At 46.6% G+C, this 20,990-nt stretch overlaps 1 protein-coding gene across 1 annotated transcript in view; it reads left to right on the top strand.

Annotated features, from left to right (window-relative positions):
• Positions 1-20,990, top strand: part of AKAP6 (A-kinase anchoring protein 6) — a 214,758-nt gene that overhangs the window by 156,176 nt on the left and 37,592 nt on the right. Inside the window, exon 10 of the mRNA XM_066630892.1 lies at positions 9,679-9,903. Coding sequence (XP_066486989.1) covers positions 9,679-9,903 — 225 coding nt within the window. The remainder of the gene's footprint in view (positions 1-9,678; positions 9,904-20,990) is intronic.

Raw genomic sequence — 20,990 nt, 5'->3', positions numbered from 1 at the left:
ACCACACCACCCAGCATAGTATTTTCCTTGTCTCCTTTTTTTTTTTTATTCCCTGCTTGTCTCTTGTCTGACTTTAATAATTTTAGTTCTTTAATACCGGAAAAAGGTAAGTAAAATATTATGGGTACGCACCAAGTCAACTATAATACAGTATATCTGATATACACTGACTGTCATGCTTGAGTGAATGTTAATAGAATTTATTCTGAAGGTACATGTTAGAGACATCTACTCTTTAACTATTTACTATACCCTTAAGATGAAAAGTGGGGATGTCACTACATATTTCAGGTCACATTGATGGCTCAAAAAACAAATATGCAAATTGTGTACAAATCGGAAGTCCGGAGTCTGAGGACGCAGTCAGGATATGTTGCATATGTCTGCATTCATCTCATATTTGACAAAAGCAAGAAAAAGTTTCATATAATTCATTTCATGCTATGATGACTTCAGACTTAGCAAACATGCAATACAAGAAGGTGGCAAAAAAATGCAATATAGCGATTCTCCTACCCAGACAACAAGAGCATGATTTAGGAAGCACTACTGGTGATTATTGCAAGACACAACAGACGAATGTGGGGGAAGGAGAGGATTTTTAAGATCCTATATTAAAAATAATATTTTTTAAGATTATAATGCCGTTGTACAAATCTATGGTAAGGCCACACCTGGAGTATTGCTCCCAGTTCTGGTCGCCACATCTCAAAAAAGACATAGTAGAAATGGAAAAGGTGCAAAAGAGAGTGACTAAGATGATTGCTGGGCTGGAGCACTTTCCTTATGAGGAAAGGCTACTGCGTTTGGGCCTCTTTAGCCTAGAAAAGAGATGCCTGGGGGGGGGGACATGATTGAGACATACAAAATTATGCAGGGGATGGACAGAGTGGATACAGAGATGCTCTTTACACTCTCACAGAGCACCAGAACCAGGAGAAATCCACTAAAATTGAGTGTTGGGAGGGTTAGGACAGACAAAAGAAAATACTTCTTTACTCAGCATGTGGTCGGTCTGTGGAACTCCTTGCCACAGGATGTGGTGATGGCATCTGACCTGGATGACTTGGACAAGTTAAAATTGACAAGTTTCTGGAGGAAAAACCCATTATGGGTTACAAGCCTTGATGCGTATGTGCAACCTCCTGATTTTAGAAATGGGCTATGTCAGAATGCCAGATGCAGGGGAGGGCACCAGGAGGCAGGTCTCTTGTTATCTTGTGTGCTCCCTGGGGCATTTGGTGGGCCGCTGTGAGAGACAGGAAGCTGGACTAGATGGGCCTATGGCCTGATCCAGTGGGCCTGTTCTTATGTTCTTATCCTTTTCATAAATGCTTTCACTAAAAATCAATGTAAAGTTTATAATCTGCTTAAATTATAACTCAATGTTTAGAAGTATTTATAACAGAGATGGTACAATATTTTGCACACTATGCAAATGCTATCGTAGAAACAAGAAGGATAATCCGTTATCCTAGTGAGCAGAACTTGCAAGTGGGCTGCATGTGTCTTACAATGACACATAGCAACTAATATTAATCTTGCAGGGATTTTATGGATGAATTTTTGGAGGTTTATGGATGAACCTCCTTATTTAAGGATGAACTTTTGATGCTTTGATTCAGGAAGGGCAGTGCATGAGGAGAAACATCCCCTGTGGGAACTATGTGCACAGAAGTGTCTTACATATACAAGAACACAAGAACATAAGAAGAGCCCCACTGGATCAGGCCAAAGACCCATCTAGTCTAGCTTCTTGTATCTCACAGTGCCCCACCAAATGCCCCAGGGAGCACACAAGACAACAGACACAACCTGTGTCCTGGTTCCGTCCCCTGCATCTGGCAATCAGAGGCAGCCTGCTTCTAAAACCAAGAGCTTACTATGATTTGTAACCCATAATGAACTTCTCCTCCAGAAATTTGTCCAATCCCCTCTTAAAGGCATCCAGGCAAGATGCCATCACTATCTCCTGTGGTAATGAGAGTTGCATCTCTCCATGGGAGTGCATGCAGCATTCCTCAACCTGGATAAGGCACCACATGTGCAGTGCTCAGCAGGGAGTCTGCACTGTGTGAGTTAACAAAACAAAACTGATCCCATGTTGACAGGGATGTAGCTAGAGGGGATGCAAAGCACTAAATTTTTCAGGGAGCCTCTCTGCAGCATAAAACCAGCCCCTATCCTTCAGAACCAATCATACGCCTCTGTTTTGCTCCACTGCCTGGAATGGCTCTGAATGGTAGGGGAAAGGGCCACTTGCATTCTGCAATGAGGCTGCCTGCAAAACTTAATGCTTTGCACCCCCTCTAGCTACACCACTGTGTTGAGACAGGTAACTGAGGTTTGGATCTAAAGAGCTTTTCTAGCTACACCAAGGACTTTGGCCTGCCAAGTGGCTTTCTCAGACTTTTTTCCCCTTTTGAATATAGATTCCATGCCATATCAAAATCCCACATTGAAAATTCCCTCAGATTCAAAAGCAGTTTGCCATGATATTTATTATTATTATTATTATTATTATTATTATTATTATTATTATTATTATTATTATTTATTTTATTAATTTGTACCCTGCCTTTTTGCCCAACGGGCACACAAGGCGGCTAACAAACAATTTAAAAATACAACATGAAAAACAGTTAAAAACAATTTACAATGATTAAAAAGCTAAAAACAAAACAAAACAAACCCCGTGGGTTTTCATATAAAAAGCAAGAACGCCAGCCAGCCTGTCAACAATTAAAAGCTTTTTGAAATAAAAAGGTCTTCAGTCCATGCCGAAACATTAGCAACGAGGGAGCAGTTCTCAGTTCTAAGGGGAGGGTATTCCACAGTTCAGGGGCCACCACTGAGAAGGCCCTCTTCCTGGCTGCCACCCCTCTCACATCTCTTAGTGGCGGCACAGTCAAAAGGGCCCCCCCAGAAGATCTAAGAGCACGGGCCGAATTGTAGGGAAGGAGGCGGTCCCTCAAATACCCCGGACCCGAGCCGTAAAGGGCTTTAAAAGTCAAAACTAGCACCTTGAATTGGGCCCGGAACAGAACCGGCAACCAGTGTAGCCGCCGGAGCAACGGCTCGACAGAGTCAAACCAACGTGCCCTGGCAACCACACAAGCAGCCGCGTTCTGTACTAGTTGTAATTTCCGGACCGTCTTCAAAGGCAGCCCCACGTAGAGCGCATTGCAATAATCTAATCTAGATGTCACTAGGGCATGGGTTACTGTGGCCAGGTCCGCGCAGCTCAGGTACGGTCGCAGCTGGCGAATCAGCCGAAGCTGAGCAAAGGCTCCCTGGCCACCGCCGCCACCTGGGACTCCAGGAGCAGCTGTGGATCCAGGAGAACCCCCAAGCTGCGGACCTGCTCCTTCAGAGGGAGTGCAACCCCATTCAGAGCAGGATGATAGTCCTGTACCCGAGCTGTGGATTTCCGAACCAAGAGCACCTCTGGCTTATCCGGATTTAATTTCAGCTTGTTCGCCCACATCCAGTCCCTAACCGCCTCCAGACAGCGATCCAGGACCCCAACCGCCTCCTCAGAATCAGGGGGAAAGGAGAGATAAAGCTGGGTGTCATCAGCGTACTGGTGGCAACCCACTCCAAACCCCCGGATGATCTCTCCCAGCGGCTTCATGTAGATGTTAAAAAGCATGGGGGATAAGATGGAACCCTGCGGCACCCCAAACCTCAGAGGTCGGGGTGCCGAACAGGCATCCCCCAGCACCACCTTCTGGGATCTGTCAGCCAGGAAGGAGCGGAACCACTTCAAAACAGTGCCTCCAATCCCCAACCCGGCCAGCCGGCCCAGAAGGACACCATGGTTGATGGTGTCGAATGCCGCCGAGAGGTCCAGCAGGACTAACAGGGTTGCACTCCCCCTGTCCATCCCCCAGCGAAGGTCATCCACCAAGGCGACCAAGGCAGTCTCCGTCCCGAACCCCGGCCTGAAGCCAGATTGGAATGGGTCCAGATAATCCGTTTCCTCCAGTACCCTCTGAAGCTGGGACGCCACCACCTGCTCAAATCACCTTGCCCAGGAATGGGATATTCGAGACCGGCCGAAAGTTATTTAAATTAGTGGGATCCAGGGAGGGCTTCTTCAGGAGGGGGCGAACCATCGCCTGCTTCAAGGCAGGCGGGAGCACCCCCTCCCTCAGAGATGAGTTCACCACCCTCCCCGTCCACTCAGCCAGCCCTTCCCGGGCAGCCCTAATTAACCATGCTGGGCATGGGTCGAGTGGGCAGGCAGCAGGTCTCCACTCCAGAGAATCCTGTCCACATCCTCAGGCGCTACAAGCTGAAAAGAATCCCAAATAGCAGGATAGACAGGTGCCCCGGGGACATCACTGGACATGCCCACAGCGGCGTCCAAGTCATGCCGAATCTGATCGACCTTCTCTGCAAAGTGATACATAGGAATGAGTGAGATCCTGAGGAACTGAATTTCAGGATAAACAGAACTAGTAGTGCCTCACATTGGCTTCTTGCCTGAGTGTTTGATCAACTTAATTCAAGCACAGTTCTAAACTTTTGGTTACTTCTGATAGGACATACGATCAATTGGATGAGCAGCTCATCAACTTCCCTTCATTAAAATAATCCGATTTTAAAATAAACTACTCTGCTCTTTGAAATGGATTTTAAAGGCCTTGTCTTTCTGCATGTTGAGATCAAGATTCAATTTTATATCACTTTTTTGTAGTAATTTCTCCATTTACTAAAAAGTTGCTGTTTCTTCCTAAATGAATTTCATGTATAATAAGCAGTTTTTGATTGGGTTTTGTTTAATTTAATAATAAAAAAAAAACCTCTGTGAAAACTAGCAACACTAGGCATACTGTTTTAATTGGCATGATTACATTTTAATTGGCATGACAAAAATTAAAGACAAGGATTTTAACTTCTAACAATGGTAAAATAGAGAGATATGGTTTTTAATATTACTTTCATCTAAGGTGAACAGTGTGGAATGGAAATACATTAGAATGAAATGTCAGTGGTGCGTACAGTTTAATCTGTGAAATTTTGTCCCCTGTGCTGAATATTACTCTGTCTCAATTGCATATTAAACAAGCCTATCAAGGCAGGCATTGGCATCTGCTGTGCTGACACAAATTGTGAATTAAATGAAATTGATGTCCTCTGTCGTATATTTATGAAGACGGACCATTCTCTGAAGTATTCTGTTTATGAAGAATTTATGATTGCAAACTGTTCCAGAACAAAAAAGTGGCAATAAATTCTTTTTTGTGACCCTACCCTCCAAGGGCATTGATTTCACCTCCTGCTGCTACTTTTGTTACAGCATAAAAACAATAGCTAAAGCTTGATTCCACTGAGAGCCTTCAAATTATCAATATTTGAGCCATCAAAATAGAAGGGTGTTGCCAAGAATGTGTTGTTGTTTTACGTTGTGATCTCCCAAACACTATTTGCAGAAAGCTTTGGAATAGATGAGTATCTGTTGATTTAATTCCGTATGTATTTCAAATTTGAGTATTAGACTGTAAGGGCCCAATCCTATCTTGTGCTTGAACAGGCAAGCCAGGAGGCTTGTGCTGTATCCAGCAAGAGATAGGGCTGCAAAGTGGCTCAGCCAAAGACAAGGGGAAACTCTTCCCCTTATCCCTGGGTAAATCGCTGCAGCCCCTATGGGTCTCCACGGACTTGTGCCATCTCAGCATAACAACTGGATCCCAGCCCCACCTTCAGCTCCCTGCCCGTCCATCTCCGAGACTGCCCTCCGCCTGCCCTCCCCTGCCCCAAAACACCTACCTTACGCCGCCTCCTGGATTCAGCTTCCATGCGCCAGCACACCTTGGGCTTGCTCCCAAGAGGCGCAAATGTACATTACGGCAGGTTTGCAACCCTCCTAGGTCGGAAGATTGTTAGGATTGCGCTGTAACTCATTGTTAGGATTGCGCTGTAAGTCTTGTACCACTTACTCCATCATCATCCCATTGACTTGAATGGGGCTAGTACTAACCCTGCCCACCTTCAAAGATGCACTGATTACTGCAGCCAGTTGATCGCTGGCTTCTAAGGGACAGCTGTCACAAGCTTTGATAGACATGGGTTTGGTTCCAAAATAAATTTATTTATCTACTATATTTTTTATCCTGCCTTTCTCACCCTAAGGCAGTGGTTCCCAAAATCCTACTTGAATTTTGGAACCTCACTAAGTTGCTGCGGGGGCAGGGCTGGAGCAGGCAATTGTGCAAATGGAAGCGAACTCCGACATGCCAGATGCAATGGAGGACACCAGGATGCAGGTCTCTTGTTGTCTTGTGTGCTCCCTGAGGCAACAGGTGGGCCACTGTGAGATACAGGAAGCTGGACTAGGTGGGCCTATGGCCTGATCCAGTGGGGCTGTTCTTATGTTCTTAAACTACAATTCCCAGAAGCCTTGCAGGTCTCTTGTTATCTGGTGTGCTCCCTGGGGCATTTGGTGGGCCCTGTGAGATACAGGAAGCTGGACTAGATGGGCCTATGGCCTGATCCAGTGGGGCTGTTCTTATGTTCTTAACTACAATTCCCAGGAAGCCTTGCAGGTCTCTTGTTATCTGGTGTGCTCCCTGGGGCATTTGGTGGGCCGCTGTGAGATACAGGAAGCTGGACTAGATGGGCCTTTGACCTGATGCTCTTCTTATCTTGATAGCAGATTGGAGCTTATTACCGCATGGAGGGTCGCGGAGGCGGCTACAAGCCTCCGGGACCCTTCAGAAGGATGAAGGATGTCCCCAGATACATTAGGATGTCCCTGGGTACCTGCAGAGTTGCAATCACTGCAACGCTGTTGGGGACCCATTCCTGGGCCACTCACTTTAAGGGGCAATGCCCCTTTTCTGGTTCCCCTGGTGGGAACTGCTGCCCTAAGGGGACCCAAATTTCCCAAACATACCTTATCTCATTAGGAAAAACTAAACAAGACTGAAACTTTAATACTTCAGAATCTGGTTATTATCTAAACTGTTCTCACGTCAAGCTGAATATTATTATTATTATATAGCAAATACATCACAATGCCTCACAATCTCATTACATTACAATGTAATTGTAATTGTAAGCGCATTACAATCTCTGAGCATGAACTGGAGGTTGTCCATGACTTTGTGTACCTTGGCTCAACGATCTCCGACACTCTTTCTCTCGATACCGAGCTAAACAAACGCATCGGTAAAGCAGCTACCACGTTTTCCAGACTCACAAAGAGAGTCTGGTCCAACAAGAAGCTGACGGAACATACCAAGATCCAGGTCTACAGAGCTTGCGTCCTGAGTACACTTCTGTACTGCACAGAGCAGTACTGTACTGCACTTCTGTACAGGAGAGGAAACTGAGCGCTTTCCACATGCGCTGCCTCCGACGCATCCTCGGCATCACCTGGCAGGACAAAGTTCCAAACAACACAGTCCTGGAACGTGCTGGAATCCCTAGCATGTATGCACTACTGAAACAGAGACGCCTGCGTTGGTTCGGTCATGTCGTGAGAATGGATGATGGCCGGATCCCAAAGGATCTCCTCTATGGTGAACTCGTGCAAGGAAAGCGCCCTACAGGTAGACCACAGCTGCGATACAAGGACATCTGCAAGAGGGATCTGAAGGCCTTAGGAGTGGACCTCAACAAGTGGGAAACCCTGGCCTCTGAGCGGCCCGCTTGGAGGCAGGTTGTGCAACATGGCCTTTCCCAGTTTGAAGAGACACTTGGCCAACAGTCTGAGGCTAAGAGGCAAAGAAGGAAGGCCCATAGCCAGGGAGACAGACCAGGGACAGACTGCACTTGCTCCCGGTGTGGAAGGAATTGTCACTCCCGAATCGGCCTTTTCAGCCACACTAGACGCTGTTCCAGAACCACCTTTCAGAGCGCGATACCAGAGTCTTTCGAGACTGAAGGTTGCCAACTACATCACAGTGAGCAGATAATGTCTACGCTCCAAGAGAATGGAGTCAGACCACCAGACTCCACCCTGCTGATACAATAACAACCAAGAAGGAAATGTTTCTTCTGTAACATAATGCAATCATGGACATCCATGTGATACTGATCAACACTTCCACACAATTTTTTTTTGTTTTTTGGTTCACAAACTAGGGTGTAACCAAGTCCCCAGTTACCATAGTTAGTGACTCAGCTCAATTGCTAGGGGTGGAGAAATCTGAAGAGGATTTCATTTTATGCTCTAATGTTATACTTATAGGTTACGCAGCAAGTGAGCAGAAACAATAGACTGGAGCTAGAACCAATGAGTCAGCCTCCTTTCCTGAAATCCTACTCGAGATTTCAGAGGATCGAGAGGTGCTCATGATTTTTTGAGAATTATTCTCTGCATATAAGCAAGCATATAAACAAGTGTGTGAAAATACTGTGTATTGATTTTTAAAAGATATTATTTAAAACCGTCATATTACAATTCTAAATAAAAAAATAGACGCGAAATACAATTATCGTAAACCTACACTTAGTGCCCAAGGCTATTGGGCTTCCCAGCAGTGCTTCTGGCCCACGGCCAGCGCTGGACATCATAAAAGTGCTGTAAGGCACTCAGGTGCCAGCCATGAGCTGCAGTGCTGGCAGAGAAGCCAGCACCAGTTGGCACTGGGTCTCAGCACCCAGAGGAGGTGTTGCTTGAGTGCCAGGCGGAAGCATCCCCGACCCAGAGGGGAGATTTACTGGGGTGGGGAGAAGGCAGAGTGGGGGCAGAACAGGGCAGGGGGAGGGAAACCAGAGAATCAGGCCTGGGAGGGGGACAGAGATGGTGGCAGAGGTTACTGCCAATCCTATGCCCCCTCCCAAGCCACGGAGCCCTATAATGGCCTCCTTGGTTCTGCACCAACTCAAGAACTGGTGCAGCGCCGAGGAGACGCATTGGGGCTGCTTGGGCTCAACACAGGGTAAGGGAACATTTGGTAAGGGAAGACTGCAGTGGTTCCCCCAGCCCTGAAGGATGATGGCCATTTTGGTACCGCTGGACCTTGCAGTGGTGCCGGAGCATAGGATTGGGCTGTTAATTTTAAACAGTATTACATTTGTTAAAGAATGTATGGATTTTTAACAGCATCCTCGATTTTCATTTTTCTGTCATTCTGGAATTCTGATTGGAGCTGTCCTGCTAGCAGAATAGTTGTAAACTCCAAACCAATGAAGCAAGTGACAGTCCTGCGTCATTGTACAATTGTGTCTGTCTTTTTTACGTGCAGAGTTAAGAGAACAGGGTTTCACTATGGACATGCTCTCAGTAAAGCCAATGGGAATCTTTTGTCCTGGATTGCTGTGACAACAGACGGTGGATACAACGACCATTTTATAATACGTTTGCACACATCAGCACCTGATGTGTGATAAAATTGTCCATCCGACTTGGCAGGATGACACAGATGACCAAACGACTGCAGTGTGGGTGTGCTGCTCCTGGGTCATTGGTTTTTTTCTACAAGCTTAGACGCTTGGCTTACTAATGGTTATATATACGTGTGTGTGTGTGTGTGTGTCTGTGTCTGTGTCTGTGTCTGTGTGTGTCACTTGGGAGATTATTGTCTCTCCACTCAGAGTAAGGTACTGAATAAGCAATTGAATTGACTCATATTGGTAATACCTAAATACAGATAATTGTTGGTCAGCTAACGTATGCGCATGGTACATAAGACTAATCTTTGGTTTCTTTCTCTGTTACATTAGAAAACTCTAGGAGAGAAGATCCAAGACACAATGGTGGGGCACAGTGGGTTAGGTCCACGTGACCTGCTTTCTCCTGAAAGCGGCAGCCTGGTCAGGCAGCTGGAGGTCAGGATCAAAGAACTGAAAGGGTGGCTGCGAGATACCGAGCTTTTTATCTTCAATTCCTGTCTGAGGCAAGAAAGCGAAGGAACAATAAATGCCGAGAAGCAACTGCAATACTTTAAGGTAACAAAACAAAACAACCCTACAGGATTTCTTTTAAACGTGAAATAAAATATGAAGTACATATGTTAGCCTCATGTACCTGCACATGCAATAATGCACACTTTTGTTTCCTGTGCAATTTTATAGAGGCATTACTTTTCTGTTAGTAGAACTCAATTACTTGCTTTTAATATACATTTTTCTGTACATAAATGCTTACAAGAATTAAAATAACACCAGCCTTATATCTGAATTCCTTATTATTTTCTCATTGTATACAGTTTAAGGAAGACGCATATGATTTTGAGGTTGATGCATATGATATTGAGGTTTGACACATATGATATCGGTAGACAACTACAATATTGTGAATCACCCATGCATAGGTTTAGCATAAATATACAGAGAAGGAAAGCTCACATAGTTTATCTCATAGTATTGTGGTAGCACCTTTGCTCTAATACTGTGGTCCAGTTTTGCCACCCTCCTGACTGTTGGTACTGGTGAACCAGTGCTCTAGACAGTGGCATAGCTAGAGGGGATGCAAAGCACTAGGTTTTGCAGGGAGCCTCACCGCAGTGTACAAACAGCCCCTCCCCCTTCCCTTCGGAGCCATTCTGGGTAGTGGGGGCAAAACGGAGGCGTACGCATGTCATGTGATTTTAGTACATGATGATTGCTATGCAATAGCTACGTCAATATGGACTGCGCTGCCGTAGTAACTCTGCATGTTCGAGACAACCAGTGTCTTTGGCTCAGTTCAAACATAACACTGAAACATGGCTTAGCGCAACATGCCTGGGCTGATAGGAGCTGCAGGCATGTGGCCTTGTGCGCACCTCCTCCCCTCTCTACTCTCACGCATGAGAGGAGTGTGAAAGCACGTGGCACGCTGACCTTCATCTTGCTGTGTCTTCCTGTGTAGTCAGGAGTGAAATTCTATGAAATGCACGGCCACAGCATGTGGTGATGGCCACTAGTTTTGGATTTTTAACAAGTATTAGAAAATTAAACTTGAACTTCCCATACTTCCCATACATATATCTGGCTATAGCAGCAAGTGTTACCCTGCAGATGCCCGATCTCGTCTGATCTCTCAGAAGCTAAGCAGGGTCAGGCCTGGTTAGTACTTGGATGGGAGACCACCTGGGAATACTGGGTGCTGTAGGCTTATACCATAGTCTTTTGAGACTGAAGGTTGCCAACCATCTGGCTATAGTTAGAAACAGCATACTGGATGAAATGAACTCTTGGTATGATTGGGGAAGGCAATTCTTATGCTCTTAATGGCTTGTGTTAAATGTTAGGGACAATTTACATGCCTGTGACAAAATATACTTTGTAGCTGATAACCCTCTGACCAAACATAAAAACGATTCTTGACATATATTTGATATTGACAGATTTGAATTGTTGTGGAGGCAACTGGAAACCCTCACAGCGTCACTGACAGCGGTCAACTGGAACTACTGGGCACTTTTTAACCGTTGTAAAGTGTTTCTTATGTTTAATTATGTACTAGGGCATCTAGAACCTGAGCCCTAAATACAATGTTTTTTAACCAGTCTGAAAAGTAGCGCCACTGTTTCTCCTCCTCCAGTACCGAAGTAGATGCTCTTGAACATAAAACTGGAACTTTCTGCTAGCAGAACTGTAGACTTGCCTGACAGAGAGTCACTCATTCCATGGGCTCCCCCCGTTCATTCCCACTTTATCCCCTCCTGCTTGATAGAAGATATGCCCTGCTGAGCAGCCTACCTGCTGCTTTTGTTAAGGAGTCTTGGAGCACAATCCCAACCAACCCTTAGCTCGGGCACCAAGCTCCATTGCTGGCACTGGGTGTTGCAAACATGCCATAGCACACACCCATAGCACCTGGGGAGGAGGGGTACTGGGACTCAACATGAGTGGACAGCCAGTCAGCCAGCACTCTTCCAGCACTGGCTGGTGGTAAATCTTCTTGGGTAGGTGGGAAGTGGGTGGAACGGTGTGGAGGAAGGGGAGGATCGAGCCTGGGAGGAAGGCGGAGACGGCAGCAGACTGCCACTGTATCCTAACCTCCCTCCCAGCCTGGACAACCCAACATGGGCCTCCTCGGGTTTGTGCCCACTCAAAAGCCGGCGCAGATTTGAGGAAACCCACTGGCATCATGGCTGCATTACCTGGGTTAAGGAAGCAAACACTCCCTTACCTTAGGGAGACTCCCAGCACCCATAAAATCCAGCGGTAGCCATTTCGGCCCTGTTGGAGCCATGGGCGCCATTGAACTCAAGAACATAAGAACAGCCCCGCTGGATCAGGCCATAGGCCCATCTAGTCCAGCTTCCTGTATCTCACAGCGGCCCACCAAATGCCCCAGGGAGCACACCAGATAACAAGAGACCTGCAAGGCTTCCTGGGAATTGTAGTTAAGAACATAAGAACAGCCCCACTGGATCAGGCCATAGGCCCATCTAGTCCAGCTTCCTGTATCTCACAGCGGCCCACCAAATGCCCCAGGGACCACACCAGATAACAAGAGACCTGCAAGGCTTCCTGGGAATTGTAGTTGAGAACATAAGAACAGCCCCACTGGATCAGGCCATAGGCCCACCTAGTCCAGCTTCCTGGATCTCACAGTTGCCCACCAAATGCCCCAGGGAGCACACCAGATAACAAGAGACCTGCAAGGCCTCCTGGGAATTGTAGTTAAGAACATAAGAACAGCCCCACTGGATCAGGCCACAGGCCCATCTAGTCCAGCTTCCTGTATCTCACAGCGGCCCACCAAATGCCCCAGGGAGCACACCAGATAACAAGAGACCTGCAAGGCCTCCTGGGAATTGTAGTTTAAGAACGTAAGAACAGCCCCACTGGATCAGGCCAAAGGCCCATCTAGTCCAGCTTCCTGTATCTCACAGCGGCCCACCAAATGCCCCAGGGAGCACACCAGATAACAAGAGACCTGCAAGGCCTCCTGGGAATCGTAGTTTAAGAACATAAGAACAGCCCCACTGGATCAGGCCATAGGCCCATCTAGTCCAGTTTCCTGTATCTCACAGCGGCCCACCAAATGCCCCAGGGAGCACACCAGATAACAAGAGACCTGCATCCTGGTGCCCTCCCTTGCATCTGGCATTCTGACATAACCCAACCCAACTTAAGTTTGGGTTGCCGATCAATGTGAGGGAGATATTTTCCCTCCTGTCTTTCTCCCTGGTTTTCAATTTCTTATAAAGTAAAAAGATATTTTCAGCAGTTAGACTATAGCCAGACATCTAGTTCTCAGTTAATCAAGAATAATTCCATATATCCCCCAGGGACTGAACCTGGGTAAAGCATCAGGCAACACTGTTTTTCCCACTTCCAGAACTAAGAAGGGCATGACAGAGTTAGAAAATCCTAAGAACTTTTTTTTTTTTTATGTTGGTGGACAGCTGTCAAAACTGTTTGTGGACCAGGACCCCGGATCAATTGTCTCATTGCTTTGCTGATTAATAACCAAGTCACATTTCATCTAATACTTATTTTCAAAATCGTAGCTATCATGGCATAGAAAACAATTATGCTCTAGTTGTGTTCAGAGCACATCACATTCCCACATAGATAGAGATAAAATCTTCAAGCCAGCTTTATCTCATTAAATTTAAAATCCATGATAAGTAAGTTTTCAAATCCCCACAAACCTCTTGGGGAAGTGAACATAAGAGAAAATGGTTATAATTAATAATATGAAGTGTATAATATGTATAATTCAGAGAAACCATTTAGAACATTTTAAAGAACTTTAGTAGATAACCCTGCTGTGGCGTCTTTCAACTTACTTTCGACTTAGCTAAAACTACAGTCTTATTAGTGTTTATTACAATATGCAAATCATACTTTCACAACAGAATCTTTAATATTATAGTCATGCTGATGATGTACAGAATGACCTGGCACAGATCAACATTTCTATCCATCAACAAACACTCTGTTTGATATATAACAGTGTAGCTGGAATCCCTAGCATGTATGCACTGCTGAAACAGAGATGCCTGCGTTGGCTCGGTCATGTTGTGAGAATGGATGATGGCCGGATCCCAAAGCATCTCCTCTATGGAGAACTCATGCAAGGAAAGCGCCCTACAGGTAGACCACAGCTGCGATACAAGGACATCTGCAAGAGGGATCTGAAGGCCTTAGGAGTGGACCTCAACAGGTGGGAAACCCTGGCCTCTGAGCGGCCCGCTTGGAGGCAGGCTGTGCAGCATCGCCTTTCCCAGTTTGAAGAGACACTTGGCCAACAGTCTGAGGCTAAGAGGCAAAGAAGGAAGGCCCACAGCCAGAGAGACAAACCAGGGACAGACTGCACTTGCTCCCAGTGTGGAAGGGATTGTCACTCTTGGACGCTGTTCCAGAACCACCTTTCAGAGCGTGATACCAGAGTCTTTCGAGACTGAAGGTTGCCAACAACTGTATTTTAAATTGTGTTTATTCTATAGAATGGATGTATGAATTAGCTATTCATTTATAGCTATACCACCCAAGAACACAGCCCTGCTTCACTCCGCTTCGGATGTCAAAAGGGTCTGATGTGGAGCCATCGAAGACAACATTGCCCTTCATGTCCTTGTGGAAAGATCTGATGATGCTGAGGAGCCTGGGTGGACATCCAATCTTGGGGAGAATCTTGAAGAGGCCGTCTCTGCTGACCAGGTCGAAAGCCTTTGTGAGATCTATGAAGGCTATAAAGAGTGGCTGTCGTTGTTCCCTGCATTTCTCCTGCAGTTGTCTAAGGGAGAATACCATATCAGTGGTGGACCTGTTGGCTCAGAATCCACACTGCGATTCTGGATAGACGCTCTCTGCAAGTACCTGGAGCCTCGGTACAACTCGGGCAAACAGCTTTCCTACAACGCTAAGGAGAGAGATGCCGCGGTAGTTGTTGCAGTCACCCCTATCACCTTTGTTCTTGTACAGTGTGATGATGTTTGCATCCCTCATGTCTTGAGGTACTCCACCTTCTCTCCAGCAGAGACAGAGGATTTCATGCAGCTCAGTGACGATGATCTCTTTGCAGCATTTTAGGACTTCAGCAGGGATGCTGTCTTTTCCAGGTGCCTTGCCAAAGGCAAGGGAGTCCAGGGCAACGTGAAGTTCTTCTAGGGTTGGTTCACTGTCAAGCTCTTCCAGCACAGGCAGGCACTCAATGTTGTTCAGTGCTTCTTCGGTGACTACATTTTCTCTGGAATATAGCTCAGAGTAGTGCTGCACCCAGCGTTCCATCTGCTGCGCCCGATCCTGGATCACCTCGCCTGTGGCAGACTTCAGAGGGGCCTTTTGACATCCGAAGCGGAGTGAAGCAGGGCTGTGTTCTTGCACCAACCTTGTTTGGGATTTTCTTCGCTGTCCTGCTGAAGCAGGCCTTTGGAACTGCAACAGAAGGCATCTATCTCCGGACCAGATCAGACGGAAAGCTCTTCAACCTCTCCAGACTGAGAGCAAAATCCAAAGTCCAGCTGAAATGTCTGCGTGACTTCCTCTTTGCCGACGATGCAGCTGTCACTACCCACTCTGCCAAAGATCTCCAGCAGCTCATGGATCGTTTTAGCAAGGCCTGCCAAGATTTTGGACTGACAATCAGCCTGAAGAAAACACAGGTCATGGTTCAGGATGTGGACTCACCTCCCTGCATTACAATCTCTGAGCATGAACTGGAGGTTGTCCATGACTTTGTGTACCTTGGCTCAACGATCTCCGACACTCATTCTCTCGATACCGAGCTAAACAAGCGCATCGGTAAAGCAGCTACCACGTTTTCCAGACTCACAAAGAGAGTCTGGTCCAACAAGAAGCTGACGGAACATACCAAGATCCAGGTCTACAGAGCTTGCGTCCTGAGTACACTTCTGTACTGCAGCGAGTCATGGACTCTTCGCTCACAACAGGAGAGGAAACTGAGCGCTTTCCACATGCGCTGCCTCCGACGCATCCTCGGCATCACCTGGCAGGACAAAGTTCCAAACAACACAGTCCTGGAACGTGCTGGAATCCCTAGCATGTATTCACTGCTGAAACAGAGACGCCTGCGTTGGCTTGGTCATGTTGTGAGAATGGATGATGGCCGGATCCCAAAGGATCTCCTCTATGGAGAACTCGTGCAAGGAAAGCGCCCTACAGGTAGACCACAGCTGCGATACAAGGACATCTGCAAGAGGGATCTGAAGGCCTTAGGGATGGACCTCAACAAGTGGGAAACCCTGGCCTCTGAGCGGCCCGCTTGGAGGCAGGCTGTGCAGCATGGCCTTTCCCAGTTTGAAGAGACACTTTGCCAACAGTCTGAGGCTAAGAGGCAAAGAAGGAAGGCCCATAGCCAGGGAGACAGACCAGGGACAGACTGCACTTGCTCCCGGTGTGGAAGGGATTGTCACTCCCGGATTGGCCTTTTCAGCCACACTAGACGCTGTTCCAGAACCACCTTTCAGAGCGCGATACCATAGTCTTTCGAGACTGAAGGTTGCCAATACCATACCACCCAATGGATGTTAGGGGGTGGGACCTGGAAACCATTCTGATCCTTTTGTAATAGTAGGCACCCCTCCCCTGGCAGCCGTATCCCTCCCCAGGCAGCACTATCAGCTGCCATTGCTGATACTGGATAGCAGCGAACCCTACAAGAGGCAGTTTCCAAATCCCCCCCCCCCCATGCAAATGACTTAAGTTGTCTCGGACTGCAGCCCTCCTGATGCTGTCTCCTGTATCTGGCTGTTTATGTGTTGTCTGTAAATGCTAGCAGGAAGCACTAACAGAAAAGCAGGTTGGAGGGCTGAAAACAATGTGATGCTATACTCTGTGATATGTGTTGATAAGGGTGGAACAGGGGGAGGGACTGACCTGGGAGGAGGGTGGGACTGGCGGAGGCCTCCTCTGACAGATCCTATGCTTCATGTTGGACTTGGAAGCCCAACACAGGGTTTCTCAAATCTGCGTCCTCAGTTTAGCTGGTGCAGCCTCGAGTAGTCCCTTTGGGGGGTTAGGGCTTACTTGGGGTAAGGAGATGAATGTCCCCTTCCCCCAAGGAGACCTCTGGCAACTTCTTCGGCCCCTCAGGATACAACGGTGGCTCTTTCAAGCTGCTGTAGCCTGCAGCGCCGGGAAAGTTAGGATTGGGCTGTAAGAGCAAACATTAACTTTCTGCTTCCTGCTCCCTCTTATGTTGCAATCCTATCCACACTTTCATGGGAGTAAGTTTCATTGACTATAGTGGAACTTACTTCTGAGGAAACAGGCATAGGATTGGCCTCTGTGTCTCCACTCTAGCCTGCAGGCTGCCTGCCTTCTTGACTTGCTATAATTTTTCTGCTTATAGAGTTTGGTTCAAGCAGGACACATTATTGTTTTGAGCAAATGTACAGGAGATAAACAAAGGTATTAAGTGGGGGGGGGGCCCACGAGGATCCTCAGATAACTGAATCTGTGGATACCAGGGGACGCCAGTGTAGATGATGTACAGATACCATGTATTTTCCCCTGCTTAAGAGCTTAAAGGGGAAATGCAAATGGGGAAAATGGCACAGGGGAAATGGTAAACATCCCCCAGACCATAATCACATTCCCAATCGTGTCAATTCTACCTGCCACTATGTGTTTATAAAAGACTCATGAGCTTTCTAATCATGGAATTCCCACCATCTTGTCTTGTGGGGAGGGGGACCACTCCACCAGGGCTCTTTCTGGCTGTGTATGTTCTCTTCAGTAGCTGATGGTATGAGCCTCTTCTGAGCTTCTTCTTCTGGGATACTTTTCTTTTATCCTCTTCTGAGGGCAAAGAAATCTCTAGCTATTAACTGAGCTACTTGAAGAAACAAATAAAATAGAGAGTGACATAAATCTATTTAAGAGCGTGCACATGAAGGCTGCGTTCTAAGGTGCCCTTCTGCTAGTACATAAGAACATACAGTCTCTACTACTCTACTACTAATCTGTAGTAGATTAGTTTATAGCAGAAGAGCATTGCATGAAAATTCAGATTCAGGCTCAAGATTCAAATAAGTTCTTCCATTTGTACAAGCTCCTGCACAGTAGGAAGTAGACTTCCTACTACCACTTTTCCAGACCCATTAGAATTTAGATGCCACAGCCTCTCTTCCATATTTCTTGTGCTTGCAGCACAACTCCCACACAGTGCTGCAATAAATCTTCTGATTGCACTTGTGTAAGAGTTCACAGAACAGCCCTAATATGTTTTGTTCTTCTGCCTTCATTTCTTTGGATCCAAGCCAAGGTGTGCTCACTCTGGAAGCCCACAGTCACCAGTCTTCCTAGCATGTATATGTGCATTCCACAAAAGAGCCACTTGTGAGACTGCCACACTTAAAGATATGTACGTTATTTGCCACGTGTTTCTCTGTGCTGAAAAATAACATTTGAAATGGCCCTGAGACACTTTAAATGAGTCACAGATGACTGAACAACCAGTTGCCAAAGAATCCCTGCATATTCATTTCTGAAGCCTAATTGTCCCTATAGTCTAACAATATAAAGAGATCAAGAGTAAGTAATAAACTCATAAAAAGGAAACAACAACAATAGAATAAATGCAATAAATTTTTAAAACCGAGAAGCACTACAATTTTAGAAAAATCAGCATCACAAATCATTTCTACATGTGTGGAATACACTCAAAAAGTTCTTACAGTTTTCTGCCATTCTCAAGGTTAACCCTCCTTTTCCTTATCTCAGCTATAGGACAGCATAACTTACAACCCACATAGCAAGCCCAATAATTTTGTAATGTTTCTGATTTTGATCTGGTTTTATTTCAAAACAGAGTGACTTCCGATTCTCAGAATAATTGGGGAGCCCACAGGAAGTGCAGTTGCTTCACAGCTCTTGTTGACAGTCCCTCCTAGGCTGCAGTCCTAACCTCACTTTCCTGGGAGTAAGAACATAAGAACAGCCCCACTGGATCAGGCCATAGGCCCATCTAGTCCAGCTTCCTGTATCTCACAGCGGCCCACCAAATGCCCCAGGGAGCACATGAGACCTTATCCTGGTGCCCTCCCTTGCATCTGGCATTCTGACATAGCCCATTTCTAAAATCAGGAGGTTGCGCATACACATCGTGGCTTGTACCCCGTAATGGATTTTTCCTCCAGAAACTTGTCCAATCCCCTTTTAAAGGCGTCCAGGCCAGTCGCCATCACCACATCCTGTGGCAAAGAGTTCCACAGACCAACCACATGCTGAGTAAGTTTCATTGAACACAATAGGACTTACTTCTGAGTAGACCTGGTTAGCATTGTGCCCTTAGTGTCTTTCAAAGTAGAACTTCTGTACCTCTGTCCAGAGAGCTGTGCAAACTTCTGATGGAAGAACCCAAAGCCAACAAAGCCATGATGCAATCTGGTGTAGCTTGTGTCGGCAGTAGGGTGGAGCAGTGGAGCAGTAGCATTGCCAAAGTGTAGGTAGCATGATAAGTATTGCAACGCACAGTGTAAGTGGCTCATCCCACTTGCTCGTGGAGTCCTTGGGGCAGTGAGGGCAACGTGCAGACCCTCATTGCCGTCACTGCAGATCACACTGCAGTCACTGCCCCAATGGCTCCCATGATAAGTGGGAGGGAAGGGCCCCTTACATGGCACATTGTGGCACCTGCAATAGTTACCAGACTGCCTCCCTTCTGGCTGCACTACTGTGATGGAGGATTTGGGGTATCCTTTATGCCAAGTCTTGCCTCTGCAGCCACAACCCTCATTGATCCGCTTAATATTCGTCATGCATTTGTATTGCATGGTTGTCACAAACTCAGAAGTGCATGATTTCCAGTTTTATTTACAAGAACCATGCGATTGAAGGAGCTCCTTTATTTGCGCAGACCCTGTAAATAAAATCAGAAGCCCTGCACTTCCAGGTTTGCAAAAGCCACCCAACAGAGCATGGTACAGAGCGTTTACCCATTGTGACAAAAGCAGACCACAGACAGCCTTGGGCAGCATCTCTGGTTGCACTGCACCTGAACCCCCTGGGAAGGGAAGGTATGAACATTTTGTTTGAGAGAAACTCTAGAAACAGGAGGAAGCCTGATACACTCCCCCTTCTTATTCCTCTATGTCAGGGGTGCCCAAACCCCGGCCCGGGGGCCACTTGCGGCCCTCAGGGACTCCCAATCTGGCCCATAGGGATCCCCCAGTCTCCAGTGAACTTCTGGCCCTCCAGAGACTTGCTGGAGCCTGTGCTGGCCCGACGAAACTGCTCTCAGTGTGACGGCCAACTGTTATACCTCTCATGTGAGCTGTGGAACGAGGACTCCCTCCACTGCTTGCTGTTTCACTTCTGTGATGCAGTAGCGGCAGAAAAGAAAGGCCGGCCTTGAGCTATTGCAAGTTCTTCATTCATTCATATAAGTTCCATCTCTAATATACTCATTTATGTAAATTTATTCAAATTTGAAATGTAAATTAATTCTTCCTTTTCCCAGCCCCCGACAAAGTGTCAGAGAGATGATGTGACCCTTCTGCCAAAAAGTATGGACACCGCTGCTCTGTGTTGTTCAAACCACCAAAACCAGGCTCAGGGTCCAGTCATGCAACCTCTTGACAGCACAGGTGCTGCTGGAAAATACTTAGGCTGCAATCCTGCGTACACTTACCTGGAAGTGAGGGCACAATCTTATCTCCTTCCCAGACCCAATCCCATGGCTTGGCTCCATGCAGACCTGTGCCAGCAATTTCACCAGAGCAGGTCTGAGTAGACCCCTTTGTGCTATGTAAGCTTACCCCAAGGTAAAGGCACAATAAATTCCCTTATCCAGAGAAGACTTTCATGACTGCCCCCCTCCAGCATGCAGCAGTAGCCATTTTGGCTTTGCATTGTCAGGGGAGGGGTCTATATTATTCAGCCAATTAAGGAGAATTTTGTCATATTTCAGTATCAGAAATCTGGGAAAGCAAAGAAGAGGTAAGATTCTCTTGCACATGGTACTAGTATACAGAAGGCTGGCTTTTCAAGTGGTTACACGTGTACCACGATAATTACTACCTGTTAAAAGCTTGTCAAAGTCACTCCTAAGAAGGGCCAAAAGGGGGGGGGGGTTACTTCTCCATCCTTCAATAATATATATATATTTTTTACTGAAATATATCCTC

The sequence above is a fragment of the Tiliqua scincoides genome, chromosome 1 (genome assembly GCF_035046505.1).
Source record: "Tiliqua scincoides isolate rTilSci1 chromosome 1, rTilSci1.hap2, whole genome shotgun sequence".
NCBI classification, from domain to species: domain Eukaryota; kingdom Metazoa; phylum Chordata; class Lepidosauria; order Squamata; family Scincidae; genus Tiliqua; species Tiliqua scincoides.
Note: the sequence above shows the minus strand (reverse complement) of the source record. Positions and strands in the feature narration are given on the sequence as shown.